Genomic DNA, 18,086 nt, shown 5'->3' on the forward strand with positions numbered 1-18,086 from the left:
CAGCTGGACCACACCTTAGCAGCACCCAATGGCTGGCCACGAGCTCTCGTCTCTGTGGAAACTCCTCAGCACCTGTGCAGTCACTTTTGTATGACACTTCCACAGTAATTAAGTCAGGCTGGGCTCCTAACTCCAGAATAAAGACTCCACTTTCAGCAAAATTTCAGGCAGATACAACCAGGCAGTAGCTGTTTCCTGTCTAAAAAGACAGACACGGGAGCCTCCTTTCGCCTCAGATACATTCTTAGCTTTGGGTTGGTGGAAGCTAGTGGTCCTGTTAACACATTCCAAAAAAGATTTACCTAAATAGTCACAAGGATGTCAGGTCAAACATGGAGACGGGCCACGAGTGGGTATTGAGAGGCTAAAGATAGCTCGAGACAACTAGGCTCTGGCTGTCAATAATCACAGTTCAAATCAGTCCAGCCTGATTATAGACTCTGTGACACGGGTGTGGCTCTCGCCCTGGGACTTTCAGTCCACACTGTACTGATACTCCTGCAGAGGAATCCCGGAGCAGAGCAGGGAGCTGCCAGGTGTAGAGCTATGTCTCTGCAGAGTTAACCGGCAGAACAGACCCCACGGGGAGGCGACTCTCACATCCCCAGAGGCTTCAAATGAAGGCATTGGTTCAAAGCTTCTGGGCACATCCACTGTCTCGAGTTATGCAACAGTCAATCAAGTAAGCACAGACGGACCTGGGCTTGAGCGAGTTCCCAAATCTCCTCTCTGGGTAAGAGAGTGTGAGTGATGACGCACTGCTCGACCAAGAGTCAAAGCTGCTGCTGCTCCACCTGGAAAGCAAGGCAGCCCGTGGCATGCTGACCCCAAAGCTGGAAGTTCTACCCTTGCTGGCTTGCTTGGGAATCCAAAGGACACAGTGCTGAGAGAGAGAAAGAAAAAAAAAGGGGGGGGGGGGACAGGGCTGGGCCTAGGGGTTCATACCTCCAATTCTAGCACTCAGGACGCAGAGGCAGGTGGATCTCTGTGAGTCTGAGGCATCTGGTCTACACTGTAAGTTCCAAGTCATCTAAGACTGCGTCATGAGAGACACCCTGTCGACAGAAAAACAGAGTAAGAGATTATATACAGACAGGGGTCTGACCCTTAGCCATTCACCAGGGGGCTTTACACCTCGGAAGAAGGTTCTGGTGGACCCCTATCTCCAATCAAATGGCCGTGTACAAGCTCAAGCAGTAAGAGACCAGGAGCTGCACGGTCAGTCTGCAGCATCTTGTTTTGAGCCAATAAAATCCGGTCGGGCCTGTCCTGCAGATGGGTTTAGCCAATACCCCAGCGGACACCAACAGTAGCATTAGCCAACGTTTGAGAAAGACCAACACAAACTTGAGGTCTGATCCTATGTTGTAAGGAACAGAATGTCACTGGCCTCCTGTCCCATTTGCTGGGTGGTCACTAATGCCACAGGAACTCAGGGCTGTCCGGGCAGCCACCTGAAGCCATCCTTGAGTGGAAGGCAGGAAGCACCAAGATCATAGAGCTGGGGCCACGCCTGAGATAACGGAGCAGCTCTGGCCGGTTTGTCTGGGTTCGGAAAGCTTCAGTAACCCATAGTGATCTCCTGTGTCTGCTGCCGTGGCCACATGACAGGGCACTCCTACCTCCTCCTCCTCCTCCTCTTTCTCCAGAAAGGTGTAGTCACGCTGAGCAGAGAAACTAAACAGCAGGATAGGCAGTAGGTTGAAATCAGCCCAGGCTATAGATAGAGCTTTATCTTATCACAAACAAACAAAAACCCTTCAGTGATAGCTTTTGAAGTACAGTAAGACAGACTTTATTCCGGCTCATTATAATAGGTGTAGGGAGCCGGGTGTGGTGGCGCACGCCTTTAATCCCAGCACTTGGGAGGCAGAGGCAGGCGGATCGCTGTGAGTTCGAGGACAACCTGGTCCACAAAGCTGGTCCAGGACAGCCAGGGCTACACAGACAAACCCTGTCTTGAAAAAGAAAAAGAAGAAAAAAAAAAAGATTTAGGAACCACAGCAGTGGGTTGTGTATCGGGGACAAAGACTGGGCTCGACTCCAGATATAGTGTGATCAAGGAGCCAAAGGCAGCGTCTGTGGATGGAAAACGAGAGGACACCAGAGCAGGGAATTCTGGCTCAATTAACTGTCTAGAATTTTTGTTGAAGGCAAGACAGAGTGGCCAGCCATCACCTGGAGAGGGATAAAGCGGGAGGGGTCAGGAACCTGGTCAGGTATGGGGAGTGGAGGCTGTGACCAAACTGACTGAGCAGGTTCTTTGCTAAAACAGGGCACATGGAAAGTGACCACCAGGGCCTAGAAGGCTCGGGGGCCTGACTGTGGTTTGGGCAAAGTGAGAATCTTTGTCAGAACCAAGCCTCTTCTCTACGTGTGCTCATCAGGACACTGTCTGGGGGCGAGCATTTCCAGAAGGCCATGTCTTGCCTCAAGTCTAGATGAGGTTCTTCCCAGGGCTCACCTGGCTCACCATGACTTTGTGGGAGCGATGTGAGGGTAGCCCCGACATAGAACAGGTGCTCTACAAAGGTTAGCAGTGAATAAAGAGAAAATAAACATCTCCACCTAGATGCGGAGGCTTTATGGACCAGGTCCACGGAGTTTGCCACTGGGAGCTGTGTATGCCCAGACTATGGGTACCAGAGTGTGTCTCCCTTCAAAAGCTGTTGGCACAGGGCCTGCCCCTGCAAGCCGAGGTGGTGCACAATGGAGGCTTTGCAGAGGTGGGGGGGGAGGGGCCTCTCTGCTGTCTGCATCTTCACTGTGTGGACTCATGTGTGTGCACAGGGGTGAGGCAAGGTTTTATATGTGTGTGTGCTTGTGTGCGTGCTTGTGTGCGTGTGCACATGCACCAGGGAGACCCCTCTTGCTGGTCTCTCTTGCACTCCCTATGCACATATGGCCCATTTTCTCCAAGACATTACCTCTGCAACCTGAGGGGCCTGAAGCAGCTTCCGTCCTTCCGTCCTCCTGACCTTAGCCCTGCCTCCCCTGACTGCCTGGAGATCATCTCCTGGAATGTACCGCTGATGTGCAAAGCCCCAACAGCTCCAAAATAGAACTTTATCTCCCCTCCTGGCCACTTGCCAGCAGCAGCACCTCCACCCCCGAGGCCCCCAGGACCCCCTGAACTTTTGACTTCCTCTGTATCCTCAACCCTCTGGAGAAATGGAATGACCTCCAGATAGCCTGGAGGAACACCCTGACAGTCCAGTGCGCTCCTTGACTAGAAACAGTCATGCTCCTGCCTGCTGCTGCTGCTGCCGCCGCTATATCCTTATGGCTGAGTGTCAGAAAAAGGTCGTAGCTACCTAGGAAAAAGCTGAAGAGACAGAATGAGAAACTGAAAACCTAACCATACATAAAAACAAAACAAAACAAAACAGTGCAAATGGCTGCCTCACTGAGCATGACCCAATAGTCCCAGAGCACTGCGGATACAGGCGTAGGCGCGGCTTGTGATTCAGTGTGTGGGTGAGTGTGCTCGTGGCTTCTCAGGCTCTCTACTCCTTAACCTAAGGTGAGATTGGAACGAAGCTGGAGTCTGCTCTATCTCCTTGGCAAAATGGTTTCCCTTGTGGAAGTCTCAGAAGATCAAAATGATCTTGCCGGGGCTGGAGAGATGGCTCAGAGGTTAAAGGCACTGGCTACTCTTCTAGAGGTTCCTGAGTTCGATTCCCAGGAACCACATGGTGGCTCACAACCATCTATAAAGAGATCTGGTGCCCTCTTCTAGTGTACAAGTGTGTACATGCAAGCAGAACACTGTATGCATAATAATACATTTTAAAAGATGATCTTGCCTACTTTAAAACTGAGATATTTTGGAAGGGCTCCCATGTTGAAGACACTCGGGGACTTTTCTCAGCTTTTGCTTCAGGGTAGCAGCCGAGCAGTGAGACAGAGGAAGGAGACCTCCATCTCCTGGAACTCTGGGCGGGCGTTAAGCACTGTTAAAATCATCATTTGTGCTAATGATACCATTATTGAAGACTTCCCTGATGTTTATGTTCCTGCAAATAGAAAAGATGAAGGGAGAAGGCAGACACATGATTCCTTAGTGGGCAGCCTGGGATCTCTGGTGCTGCCCTGGCTGCCTTGAGCAAAAGGCCTGCCGCGGGGGCTGGAGAGATGGCTCAGCAGTTAAGCCACATGGTGGCTCACAACAGTCTACAACTCTAGTCCTAGGAGATCTACCCTCTCCTGGCATCCAAGAGGATCACATGAACACTGTACACAGGCATGCACACAGGCAAAACACCCATGCACATAATTGTTTAATAACAACAACAATAATAATAACAACAATAATAGCAATAACAACAATACTGCATTCTGACTGTTCCATGGATACCCGGAAAGAACTGCCCAACAGCTGCAGCTGGCCGCTGTAGCTCCTGGAGGTGGTGGCCCTGCAGGAATGTTTCAAACAGTTTATACCAGACACCACACTCTAACGCGCCTTAGTGAACTCTAGACAACCCTGCAACAATGTCTACCTATGGTCAGAAGGAGAGACTTCTCTTGGTGGCCGAGCTGGGACTGCAGTGACTGATGCCAAAGAGGCAAGGCTGTGATTTGCTTTGGAGAAGTGTTCCATTCAAATGCAAACCTTCCTCTCCATGTGAGGGGTGCTGGGGTGCTGATTGGCCCAAGTTCCCCTCCTCTGACTGTATTCATGGGCAGCTTAGGTTCAGTGAAGTGGCTTAGAGACACTCTCCTGGGATACACACTAAGGCACCTGTACTGTATGCACTTGCCCGCACACGCGCAGTTAAGATTTATTTATTATTATTTATAAAGTGCTCTGCCTGCACATACACCTGCAGTCCAGAAGAGGGCATCAGATCATGTTACAGATGGTTGTGAGCTACCATGTGGTTGCTGGGAATTGAACAGAAGCCCCCCCCCCCCACACACACACAGTTAAAAGTAAAAAAGTCAAATTATTTATTTATTTGTTTGTTTATTTATTTATTTATTTTGGTTTTTCGAGACAGGGTTTCTCTATGTAGCCTTGGCTGTCCTGGACTTGCTTTGTAGATCAGGCTGGCCTTGAACTCACAGCGATCCGCCTGCCTCTGCCTCCCGAGTCATTTATTTATTTTTGTCTTATGTTCCTTGGTGTTTCTCTTGCATGTGAAGGTGTTGGATCCTCGGGAACTGGAGTTACAGACAGCAACTGCCATGTGAGTGCTGGGATTTGAACTCGGGTCCTCTGGAAGAGCAGTTCTTAACCGCTGAACCTTTTCTTCAGCTCAATAAAATACTTTTTAATTTTATTTATTTATTTTTGGTTTTTCAGGACAGGGTTTCTCTGTGTAGCCTTGGCTGTCCTGGACTTGCTATATAGACCAGGCTGGCCTCAAACTCACAGCGATCGCCTGCCTCTGCCTCCCAGAGTGCTGGGATTAAAGTGTGTGCCACCATGCCCGGCTTAATAAAATAATTTTTAAAAAGAAGAAACAGCAGAGACAGGCAGCTGCAGGCGAGTGGTCAGCAGGTGCAAAGAGGGAGAGAGCATCCGCTCCTTAGCAGCTGGCGAAGAGCTGAAGAGCTCAGGGGCGTGGCCAGGGCAGGAACAAGGGAAATGGTGGCAGTCAGATGGCAGAGAGCTGAGGTTAAAGAAGGAGAGAAGACTGGCAGAAGCCCGGGGAGAGGATCTGCCGGCTCTGGTCACTGGCAGAGTTTCCAAGAACTGCCAAGCCTTAGGGTCAAGAGTCTCAGGCCCGGGAGCTGGAACACAGCTCCTGTAAAGGGTCCCTCACGCTTGGCCTTACCTGCAAGTTGCAACGCCAGCTACAGCCAATGGCTGGGTAAGCCCAGCTTCCTAGGCCCACACCGAGCTCTCCTGTAGGGCTGTAGGTGGCTCAGCAGTTAAGAGCACTAGCTGCTCTTGGGGGGCGGGGGGTGTTTGATTCCAGCACCCACGTGACAGCTGGCAACCATCTGTAACTCCAGTTCCAGGGGATCCAACTCCTTCTTCTGGCCTTTGAGGGCAACAGGCATATACCTGGTACCCAGACCATCCACACACATAAAATAAAGATAATGCACAAACGTGAAAGATGCTTACAGAGTCTAGCATCCCTCTTAGTGGAGGCCTGCACTAGCCACTAGAGGGCGCTAGCTGTTAGCGCTCCCACTTGCCCGCTGCTACTATTGCTCACTGCTGCCATTCACTGAAGAAAACAAAAGCTACCAAACGCCAGTGCTGGAAAAGCTTGTCCGTGCACAATTTCTGTGTAGGTAAAAGATCCTAGCCAGGTGTTTGGTAACAGTGGGGCTTCTGATGGCAAAGAATAGTGTAGGGTCTTCTATTTTGCTTGGTTTTTTTGAGACAGGGTTTCTCTGTGTAGCCTTGGCTGTCCTGGACTCACTTTGTAGACCAGGCTGACCTCAAACTCACAGGGATCCACCTGCCTCTGCCTCCCGAGTGCTGGGACTAAAGGCGTGCGCCACCACACCCAGCTGTGTAGGGTCTTCTTAAAACCAAGTTTCCGCCTGAACAAGACTGGGCCTATCAATATTCTGTAAGCCCCTCAAGACACGAGCGGCCAGGCCCCACTCCTGAGGACCTCTATCCACTAGGCCCCACGCAGAGTACTCTAAATTATCGGAAGGGCTGGACCCATCCCCTCCAGGTGCAGGCAGCCAAGCTTAGCCCTCTGGAGTAAAAAGCCTGAGTGCAATCCTGGGCTTGAAATTCCACCAATCCCTAAGCTCACCCTAAACCCAGGACTTGAAATCCTACCAATCCCCACCCCGGAAAGCCCCACCCATGACCGCTCCAACCCCCAAGAAACTCTATATAAACCCTGCGATCTCGCTCTCTTCTCGGCTGCTTCTCACCTGAGCAGAGGCAGCCACCCTCTTACGCCTTTTCCCAGGAAGTCTCTTGTGTGAGGTTTGTTGTGCAGTGTGACTTTGTGGTATTCCTTGGCTCCCGACTGCCAGAATACCTTTCCCCACAGAGCTGTAGCACTTGTATTACAGAAACCTCCCCCCTCAGAGCTGTTACACTTATTTATACATTCCATTCTGCCATGGAAGGAGAACCAACTTATAGGCCACCCCCTTATAGGCCACCCCTCCCTGAGGAGCTCTGGGCAGTTAATGGTTGCTGTGGAGGAGTCATTTCTTCTCCTTTTATTTACACCAGCATCAGCACCACCACCACCATCATCTTGGTTTCTTTTTTTTTTTTTTTAATATTGTTTTTGGTTTTTGTTTTCTTTTTTAATGTATTTATTATGTTCACAGTGTTCTGCCTGCATATACACCCACAGGCCAGAAGAGGGCACCAGATCTCGTTTTAGATGGTTGTAAGCCATCATGTGGTTGCTGGGAGTTGAACTCAGGACCTTTGGAAGAGCAGCTAGTGCTCTTAACCTCTGAGCCATCTCTCCAGCCCATCATCTTGGGTTTCTTTTTTTTTCTTTTTTTTTTTTTTGGTTTTTCGAGACAAGGTCTCTCTGTGTAGCCTTGGCCATCCTGGACTCACTTTGTAGACCAGGCTGGCCTCGAACACACAGTGATCCGCCTACCTCTGCCTCCCGAGTGCTGGGATTAAAGGCGTGCACCACCACGCCTGGCTCATCTTGGATTTCTTGAACAGAGTCTTTCTACATAGCTCTGGCTGTCTTGGAACTTACAACTCCCTAAGCAGACCGGTCCGGCCTTGAACTCACCAAGATACAGCTGCCTCTGCTTCCTGAGTGCTGGGATTGAAGACCTGCGCCACAGCACCAGGGTTCTGATGCAGCCGCTAGGAAGTTGCCCTTGCTCAAGTAAATAATCCCTCATCTAGTCTCATGCGAGCGACCCTAATTAAATGCAGTGGGCAGCAAAAAAAAAAAAAAAAAAAAAAAACCAAAAAAACCAAAAAACAAAAAACGCAAAACAAAACACATCCTCTAGTCAGGGAGGGGGCAGGGCAGTGGGGGACAGGACCGTTGGGAGGAAGGGGCTGGGTTGGGGGAGGGGTGAGAATAATGAGCAAATATCATCAAAGTACATTATATATGATTACAATGTGAACAGCTGAGTAAAAGAAAAACAGGTTCCCTACAGGTTTCAATGAAGACCGCACCAGGTGAAGCCCAGGCTAGCCCACCTTCTGCTGAGATTGCAGGCGTTCACAACCACTCCTGGCTCCCTGCATGGTATCTTTTCCCCCTCAGTATTGTCCATATTAGGGCCTGGTACAGCGGCTTACGCTGTAACACCAGCACTCAAGGGGCTGGGGCTCCAAGCACCGAGACCCTGTCTTAAAGCAACAACCAAGGCCGTCCATGTGGAGAGTAGCAATTTACTGATTACAGTCTCGGCTCTATGGCCTGACTCTGGCTCGAGCTGTGGGTAAACTGTGGTTCTCTGAGCGTGCCTGTCTGTCCCGAGGAGTCAGGACAGTGGTTTACCCTAAGACCTCGGTTCTAACAAAAGCTGTTCATTTTCGGTTCGCTAGGCATGTTTCTTTGTTGTGTAGATGGAGGGGTCACTTCCCAACTCTTTATATGCCTGACCAGAAACTGGGTGCTAAAGCTATTATTTTAGGGCTGGGGAGATGGCTTAGTGGTTAAGAACACTTGTTGCTCTATTTACCGAGGACCCAGGGTCTGGGTTCGAGTCCCAGGACCCACATAGTGGCTCATAACTACCACAACTCCAGTTTCAGGTGATCCAACACCTTCCTGTGGGCATCCATTGGCACCAGGCATGCATGTGGTACACATACCTGTATATAGGCAAACACTCAGACATATAAAATAAAATAAATAAATCTAGAATAATTTCTTTCTAAAACATTTTTTTAAATGTCCTCAGGAGATGGCTTAATCAGTAAAAATGACCTGATTTTGATGTCCAGAACCCACATTGATTAAATTTGGGGGTAGCAGAACACACTTGTAATCCCAGTGCTAGGGGCAAAGAGAAGCAGACCCTCAGAGCTTGCTTTGGTCATCACAGACCACTGGCCAAGTTCCAAGCCAGTGAGAGACTCTAAAAAGGTAAATAGTATCTAAGGAGCAACACAGAAGGCTGTCCTCTGGCCTCTTTATGCATGTACACACCCATGCAAGTGCATGTGCATGCACAGGCGCGCGCACACACACACACACACACACACACACACACACATTTGTACCTGCACACACAAAATCTTCAGTCTAGCCTTTTCTTTATAAGTAGGAAGCTTAGAATGCAGCTTAATAGAGCTCTTGACTGATTCAGCAGAATCTGTCTGGGGGACGACAAAGTATAATGACTTTTATGTCTGAAAATGCCAGGATAAAATACATTATTCTGTAGGCTAATTTAAAATTATTGCACAGAAATATCAAGAGAGGCTTTCAGGCCCTCCCTTCTGCAAATTAAAAATCACAAAGCACCTGCCCCTAGGGCTGTTGCAGGTGTGGCTTCCGGGTCACACAAGCCTCTCAGTAGGTGGCAAAGAGGAGAGAGGCTACATCTACACTCAGCGTTCTGACCTGTGAACATCTGAGGGATTAGTAGCTGAGCATTCCCTCAAAAAAGTGAGCCTGACGCGGCCACCAGTCAGGAGCCACACAGGCCTGGAAGGGGCAGACCATGCCGGAGAGGACCCCTGCCAGGTCCCATAATGCATAGGTGAGGCATAGCACTCGTGAGATGACTCGTGAGAGACCCCAGGCACCACTAAGGGTAGCAAGCAAGTGGTGGAGAAATGGAAGAAAAAGGGAAACAGAAGGATAAGGAAGGCAGAACTGGAGACTCAAGCGTAGTGAGGAGCAGCCTGATGTGAGCAGCTGGCGATGCCACCTGGGGCCGTGGTGTGGACCTGGCCTGGGCCACCACTGGGCACCACATCTGCATCCCCGGCCCTGCAGCAGCAGGGGTCTGTTAACACCGCAGGCAAGGTGGCTGTCCCTGGTCTGGGCTACCACCGGGGGACATGTTGATGTGTGAGGGCTATGCAGAACTGGCCCCACCCCTCACCTGGGCATCTTGGGAGAGCTGGACCTGGGGGCACGAGAGCAGGAGAGCTGACCCCTCCCCTAGACAGCTGCAGTACTCAAGAGAGTGGGTCCTGCACATTGTAGGAGTTGCAGGTGAACCAGTCCTGAGAACACAAGTGTGGGACAGCTGGGACACCACTCATCTCCCATGCTGTGGCATGGATGAGGGAGAGAGACTCTTCTCCTCCCCTCCCCAACGAGGCAGTTGGGAGACCTGGCCCTGGGGTCAGGAGAGCAGGCCTTGCACCTCACTCGGGCAGCACAATAGAGCTGGTCCTGTCACCGGTCTGCCATGAGATGAAATGGGCAAGGGAGAGATGCCCCACCCTGACCCCTTGCCACCTACAGCACACTAGAGAACTGGCCCCAAGGTCATCAGAGCAGGAGAGCTGTCCCTGCCCCTCACCTGCTGCAACACTTGGGAGAGCGAGCCCTGTACCTTAACAAGGCAGCACAGTAGAGTTGACCCTGGATGTGGGTGTCGTGGGTGAGCTGGCCCTGGGGGCATGAGTGTGGGAGACCCTGCCTCTTGTCCGATGGGTGGTGGTGTGGATGAGGGAGAATACGCCAGCCCTCTTTCCCTCCCTCATCCCTTGTCATATATATATATATATATATATATATATATATATATATATATATATATACACACACACACACACACACACACACACACACACACACACACACACATGGGAGGCAGGAGAGCTGGCCCCAAGGTCATAGGAAGAGGAGAATTGGGTTTGTTTCTCATCAGTTGCAACACTTAGGAGAGCAGGGTAGAGCTGGTCCTGGTTATGGGAGTTGCAGGTGCGCTGGCCCCAGGGGCGGGGGGGGGGGGGGGGGGGCGGGCCGCAGGAGAGCTGCTGGGTTGACCAGCTCAAATACCTCTCAGGCCTAGATCCAAGGGCTTTGAATTGGTCTACCTCAGCATCTACCCCATTGATGGACTGGAGAGACAACAGATCTAAAGCGACAGGATCTCCATGACACAGGGCAACAACAGGATCTCCACGAGGAGGAGTCCCAGTGAGGTTCCCGTAGTGACGGAGCAGCAGGAGCCAGAGGCCTCAGACCAGACCAACCAGTAACTGCAATGAACATTTGCAAGGGGAAAAGTGTGGACGTGGACAAAAGGGTACGCTGTGGGACACACTGTGACCCGCTACAGCTTCCACAAGATTTTTTTTCTCTGTTGGGGGTTAGTCGGAAGGGCGGAGGGCAGGTAAGAGGGGAGGTGGAGATGAAATTCCCCAGAGAGCCAATGAAAAGTTGTTTTTTCAAATTACAAATTATACAAACAAACAGGACAGTATGACCCATACAAAGGAAGCAGGGATCGATAAATTCCATATTAAAAAAGTTCAAGGATCATGAGGCAGAGGGGGTGGAAAGCCACACCAGAGAAAGGCCAGACAACTGACTTGTCAGAGAAATTCTTTGAAGCAACTATATTAGTGATGAGTTAAATATGATTAGGTGAGGTAAAGGAACATAGGTACAGTCAATAAATGATGTACAATCAAATGGGAGCACAGAGCCAAAAATAAAAAAAATTTTTTAAAAACACCTTTTAGAGAGCAAAAATATTCTTAAGCTGAAAAATACAAGTAAAATGAAACCTTTAGTAGACTTAGATTTAAAGTAATTTGAGCAAGGACAATAAACAACAGCTTAGGTGCCGGGCGATGGTGGCACACACATCTTTAATCCCAGCACTCGGGGAGGCAGAGGCAGGTGGATTGCTGTGAGTTCGAGGCCAGCCTGGTCTACAAAGAGAGTCCAGGACAGGCAAGGCTACACATAGAGAAACCCTGTCTCAAAAAGCAAAAAACAAAACAAAACAAAAATCAAAAAGCAAAGATAAAAACAAAACCAGGGGCTGGAGCGATGGCTCAGTGGTTAAAGGCACTGGTTGCTCGTCAAGAGGACTTCCTAGCACTCACAGGACAGCTCACAACCACCTGTGGGACTCTGGTTCCCGGGGATACGTGCCCTCTCTTCTGGTCTCCGAGGACGCTGCACTCACATAGGGCACAGACATGTATGCAGGCAAGACACCCATACACAAAAATAAAATAAAATAAATCCAAAACAAAACACTCACTAAGCTACAAGAAAATTACCTGAAATAATAAATTTTAGACTGAGTAATTAGGCAGAAAAATAAAATAAAAATTTAAAAAGGTACAATGTTACCAGTGAAGACTGCAGATACTGCTGTCAGTCCGGATGTCTTAGTGTGAATCCTAGCTTTTGCCCACTAGCTGGGTAATTGTTCTTTGCCTCAGTTTCTCATCCTACCCAACGTGAGGTCGGGCGACAAACGAACGCATGCGCACGGGAAACCTAGCAAGGGGGCGGGGGTGGTCAGGTTGTCTGGGGAACCGGAGGCGTGGCTCCGCGTTCCCCCGGCTTCCAGAGGCGGGGCGCACGGGGATTGGCGGGACAAGGCGTGCGGAGATGGGCGGGGCGGGGCGGGAGGCGATTGGCCGGACCTGCGGATGGGCGGGACAGGCGCGCGGAGATTGGCGGGATGCGGCGCCGCGCGGTGAGTGTGCTGTTCAGCGGGGTCAACGTGGGTGCTGGGCCAGGCTGGGGACTCCCGGGGCAACGGGACGGGGTCTTCGGGGTGCTTCGGACAATGCTGCGTGTGCCGGAGCTGGGGGGCGTCGGCTGTGGGGCGGGTCGCTCTTGGCGTCTGGCTCGGGGCACCGTGTGGGCCGCTGCCACCACCCACCGTGTTTGGCTTACATTGAGTTGATTTGCGCCCATTTGGCAAATTCGTCGAGTCCGCTTCCTGAGTCAGAGCTGCTCAATAAAGCAAGCCGAGCCAGCTAGGGGGATTTGAACTTTGTAGTAGCTGTGCCAAAAAAAAAAAGTAAAATGAAAGGAAAGCTGTGTTCAAAACTTACATTACTTACACGCAGCCTGTGGTCATTTTAACTACACATAAAGAATATGTTGAAACCTCTATTCACTGAAATCCGCTGTGCACCCCCCCCCCCAAAGCACATCGTAGCTGGACTTCTTGTGGGACAGAGGTGCAATACCTCCTTGAAGAAAACAAAATCCTCTGCCCTCCTGGAGCTTACATGATGCCGTTGGATGAGGCAAAGTAGATGCTAGAGAAAATCAGATCGGTGATGGGAACAATTGAAGTAGCGAAAGTAGTTAATTAGCTATGGGAAGGTGACTTTTAAGGAAAGACTTGAAGGGGGGGAGGCGGTGGGGAAGAGCCAGTAAGCCGTAGGGGGGTGGGGGCGGGGCGGGCAGAGGGCCAGCAAGAGTCCCTGCTGTGGAAGGAGAAACAGCTGGGAGGGGAGGAGCGGTGCGCCCCTAGAGGCCATCTTAACTACAGGTCTAGTAAGAACTTGGGGGCATTGCTTACCGAAAAGTAGCCTTTGGACAGTCTTGATGAGAGCAGGGAGAGCTTTGTGTTTCAATTGGGTAGAAATACGGGGAAAGTGATACGAGCTCCAGGATTATCTGGTTAGGGTTATAGGGTGGCATCTCCAGACCCATGTATGTCTCCCCTTCTATCTTGGTGTCCATTGGGTGCCCTGTGGGCAGCCTGGTTGGGACATCAGGGGTGCTGCTGCTGCTGCTGCTGCTGCTGCTGCTGCTGCTGCTGCTGCTGCTGCTGCTTTGGGTTCAGGCAGGAACTGCAAGGAATGCCTCTGCGTTTCTCTGCAGTGATGCCCCTTGGCCTGGACACAGCTGCTCGGACAGAAGAAGGCAGGAGTGCCACCATGTTTTCAGAGCAGGCAGCGCAAAGGGCCCACACTCTGCTTTCCCCGCCATCGGCCAGCAATGCCACCTTTGCCCGGGTGCCTGTGGCGACTTACACCAACTCCTCACAGCCCTTCCGACTCGGAGAGCGCAGCTTTAACCGACAGTACGCTCACATTTATGCTACCCGCCTCATCCAGATGAGACCCTTCCTGGTGAGCCGGGCACAGCAGCACTGGGGTAAGCTTGGGGTATGCTGCTCCCAAGAGCCCAGCACCTAGAACCAGGACTTCTCAGTAACTAGTAACACTTCCCAGTTACCATGGAAACAGCCTCTTTAGCTCTCTGTTTCTCCTTAAAAGTGAGGGATACAGTAACTTGTGGGGAGCTGGGCCTGGTGGCACACGCCTTTAATCCCAGCACTCGGGAAGCAGAGGCTGGTGGATCGCTGTGAGTTTGAGGCCAGCCTGGTCTACAAAGTGAGTCCAGGACATTAACTTGTGGGGAGGGGTTAAGTTGGGCTTGGCTCAGAGACTGGTCCAATGTGAGGGGTGATTTCTGGCAGTGACGGGTACTTCATCCACGGTGGAAATGGTTTTACTATCGTCAACACAAGTTGGTCACTCATGTGCCCACCCTAGCTAAAGAGCCTCCTTCATTATGGCAGGCTGGGCACCAAAAACCTTGGTCTTTGAGGGATGGGCCACACCCAAACCATAGCAGAGTCACAGGTGGGGATTTGGAGTTTTGTGTTTCTCTTGGCATCTGGTGCTTCTGTGTGGTGCGGGGGAGAGGAGCGTCCCCCCTTTCCTTCTGCGGAAGCGGCTGCTCCCCTGGGCAGAGCTCTTGAGGAATGTTCTTGGCGGTTCCAGGGCATGAGTGTGGTTCTGACCCAGCCTCCCCCGCTGCCGCCTCAGCAGTCTGTCTTAGGAGTGGGCCCATGCTAATGAATCCTTGGAACTTTCTAGAGCTTGTTTGCCTTGTTCCTGCCCAGCTTGGCTTTCCACATCTTTCCTTCTGGGTCTGTGGAGCGGTCACATAGGTTCTGGTTTCCCTCCTGGGGACCTGAATGAACAAGGCTGCTGATTCCACAGGGAACAAAGGGTCACCTGAGCCCCAGAGGTTCAAGACTCATGGGCTGAGAACCCCTCTTCTGGAGGCTTTAGGGTAGGGTGTGTCCAGTTTCTGGTGGCCCCAAGAGTCCCTGGGCTTGCGTCTCCTCCCTGTCTTGCCTCTGTCCTTCCTTGCCTCTTTTGGATGTTTGGTGGCATCAAGGTCCCACTCCACCCAGAGCCCCTCTGTCCCCTCTGGTGGACCCCTGCGAGCCCAGTAAGTGTCCTATGGCAGAGGCTGGGCAGGGCCATCTGTGGGTGTCATTGTCCGACTCTGTGCCCTCACGCCCAGGCAGTGGAGTCGAAGTAAAGAAGCTGTGTGAGCTGCAGCCTGGGGAACCGTGCTGTGTGGTGGGCACTCTGTTCAAAGCCATGCCGCTCCAACCCTCCATCCTGCGGGAGATCAGCGAGGAGGTGAGCCCTGCTGCCCCCACCCCCCAGTGTGACAACCTTGTCCCAGGCTGAGCCTCTGACTGGAGGGGAGAGGGGGGAAGAAAGCCAATCCAGCCAGGCCAGAGCGACCTGGGCTCTGAGACCGCCTCCCACCTGTCCGCCAGCACAACCTGATCCCCCAGCCTCCTCGGAGCAAATACATCCACCCAGATGACGAACTGGTCTTAGAAGATGAACTGCAGCGGATCAAGCTGAAAGGCGCCATCGATGTGTCAAAGTTGGTCACAGGTGGGGGAGCCCAGGGGATACGGTGGGGGTCCTGAAATGGGGGTGGCCTAGCAAGAGTATCTATAGGGAAGCCCATAGAGGGGGGTGGGGGTGGGGAGGGCTGTGCGTTAAAGGCTGGCATACTAGGTCTTGGGAAGTAGGGAGGGCAGAGGCCGCTTGTCTGTGGATGATCGTCTGGGAGATCAGCTTCCCTGACTCCGCCCAGAAGCAATAAGCCAAAGGAGGAGAAGACTCACTGGAGTGGCTGGGGGGTGGGGGTGGGGGGTGGGAGGGGGCGGGAACATGGCTAGGAGGAAGGAGAGCCTCAAAGGTTCCCATCCCAGGAACGGTCTTGGCGGTGTTTGGCTCGGTGGAAGACGACGGCAAGTTTCGGGTCGAGGACCACTGCCTCGCTGACCTGGCTCCGCAGAAGCCCATACCCCCACACGACACCGACAGGTGAGGAGCCCCAATGGAGCACCCCGGTGCCCATGCTGGGAGGCAGCCTCCTCCCTCTAGCGGCCTGCAAGACCTCACCACCTTCTCTAGATTCGTGCTGCTGGTATCCGGCCTGGGCCTGGGCGGAGGTGGTGGCGAGAGCCTCCTAGGCACGCAGCTGCTGGTAGATGTGGTGACGGGACAGCTCGGGGACGAGGGGGAACAGTGCAGTGCTGCCCACGTGTCCCGGGTCATCCTCGCCGGCAACCTCCTCAGTCACAGTACGCAGAGCAGAGACTCCATCAACAAGGTATGGAGTCTGCTCCCATGGCTGGCCAGGCCTGCTGCTCCGGGACTGTCCTCCTGAGGCCTCTCTCCCTGTCTGCCCTGTCCCCCCTGCTGCTGCTGGGCTTTACCTTTCTCAAAGCCAAGGGACTCTGTTGGGCTCTGGGTGTCCCCCTAATCAGAGCCTCACTTAGGGGTTGGGGGGCTCTTCTCCCAGGCCAAGTACCTCACCAAGAAAACCCAGGCAGCCAGCGTGGAGGCAGTCAAAATGCTGGACGAGATCCTTCTGCAGCTGAGTGTAAGCAGCTGGGGGGCTGGCAGGGCCGTGGGGATCCGCCGCTGAAGCTGCTGTCTGGCGGGGAAGGGGAGGCCAGAGTAGGAAGTGGGGCTTCTTGAGGCCTACGAGCTCTCCCTGCTTTGTGCCCTCCAGGCCTCCGTACCCGTGGACGTGATGCCAGGCGAATTTGATCCAACCAACTACACACTCCCGCAGCAGCCCCTGCACCCCTGCATGTTCCCGCTGGCCACTGCCTATTCCACACTCCAGCTGGTCACCAACCCATACCAAGCCACCATCGATGGAGTAAGGTAGCCACCATGGCACGAGACCCGGGGATAAATAAGTCTGGGAGGGGGGCGGGGCTGCAGAAGGCCCTCCTGGTCTACCCTGCAAGGTTGGCTTGGGCACCGCCCCCCCCCCAGGGCCATCGAGTAGGGTCTGAGATAGTCTTTGTGGGTGGGGTGGCAGTGATAGTAACCCTCCCCCCCCCCCATCAGTCCACAGTCAGCAGAGCCTCTCCCTTGCAGGTTTCTAGGGACATCGGGACAGAATGTGAGCGACATCTTTCGGTATAGCAGCATGGAGGACCACTTAGAGATCCTGGAGTGGACCCTGCGGGTCCGTCACATCAGCCCCACAGCTCCAGACACCCTGGGTATCTGCTCAGTTACACTCGTGGGACCAAGGGGCCTGGACGGGTTCCCAGCACAGCCTTGTATTCAGAAAAGCGGTTCTGGAACCCACTCTGGAATTGTAATTCTGTCCGTGCCCAAAGCATGCACGGTACAGGCTAGGAGCATACAGCCTTAGTACTACTGGGCCACAGGGCCACTGTTTCCACAGTTGGGATACTGTTGGCATTCAGTGAGAAGGGAGGGACCCCCTTAGTGGGACAGTTCAATAACGGGCCTTTTTCCAGGGTGTTACCCCTTCTACAAGACCGACCCGTTCATCTTCCCGGAGTGCCCTCACGTCTACTTCTGTGGCAACACCCCCAACTTTGGCTCCAAAATCATCCGAGGTAAGTTTAATCTTTTGGGGGCCCCCAGGCCTGAGTTGTCGGGAGCAGTATTGCCTCACCTGGGTGCAAGGGTCCCTACAGGAGAGAAGGTCTGTGCAGTGCCCATCGTGTTACAGCGTGTGGTGTAGCTGACTAGAGAGGGTCTCAGATAGCTGAGCACCTGGTCCAACTGTGGGTGCTTTTTCTGGGGACTTCCCTATAAAGGCAGGTCCTACCCAGAACCTAAGGTGGGCCCCGTGTGATCGGTTTGCAGGTCCTGAGGACCAGGTGGTGCTGTTGGTGGCCGTTCCTGACTTTAGTTCCACACAGACTGCCTGTCTGGTGAACCTGCGCAGCCTGGCCTGCCAGCCTATCAGCTTTGCAGGTTTTGGGGCAGAGCATGATGACCTGGGAGACCTGGGGCTGGGCCCCTGATGAGAGGCAGCTGGGGCAGCCCATTCACCCTCGCGACGTGAGCCCTGTAAATAAAGCATGAATTTTCACAGGTCTGAACCTTGAGCCCCTGCGCATGCGTGGGTCGGGACCAACAGGGAGAGCCCTCAGCAAGGCAGCCTCTG

The 18,086-nt window shown here is 52.7% G+C and overlaps 1 protein-coding gene across 1 annotated transcript; it reads left to right on the plus strand.

Annotated features, from left to right (window-relative positions):
* The first annotated feature begins 12,497 nt into the window (after positions 1-12,497).
* Positions 12,498-18,013, plus strand: POLD2 (DNA polymerase delta 2, accessory subunit). Its single transcript, XM_084798729.1, has 11 exons — positions 12,498-12,552; positions 13,698-13,973; positions 15,138-15,259; positions 15,403-15,526; positions 15,850-15,964; positions 16,055-16,253; positions 16,446-16,526; positions 16,659-16,816; positions 17,036-17,163; positions 17,428-17,529; positions 17,783-18,013. Exons 2-11 carry the CDS (start codon positions 13,700-13,702, stop codon positions 17,941-17,943), a joined length of 1,464 nt encoding a protein of 487 aa, XP_084654855.1. The 5' UTR covers positions 12,498-12,552; positions 13,698-13,699; the 3' UTR covers positions 17,944-18,013.
* The last annotated feature ends 73 nt before the right edge of the window (positions 18,014-18,086 follow it).

This window comes from Acomys minous, assembly GCF_964271855.1.
Source record: "Acomys minous genome assembly, chromosome: 10".
NCBI classification, from domain to species: Eukaryota; Metazoa; Chordata; class Mammalia; order Rodentia; family Muridae; genus Acomys; species Acomys minous.

Excerpts from the sequence above, each read along its gene's own strand:
- POLD2 (XM_084798729.1), top strand. The coding sequence starts at position 13,700 with ATGCCCCTTGGCCTGGACACAGCTGCTCGGACAGAAGAAGGCAGGAGT. Across the intron at positions 13,974-15,137 it reads CCGGGCACAGCAGCACTGGG|GCAGTGGAGTCGAAGTAAAG; the intron begins GTAAGCTTGGGG and ends CCTCACGCCCAG. Across the intron at positions 16,817-17,035 it reads GCCACCATCGATGGAGTAAG|GTTTCTAGGGACATCGGGAC; the intron begins GTAGCCACCATG and ends TCTCCCTTGCAG.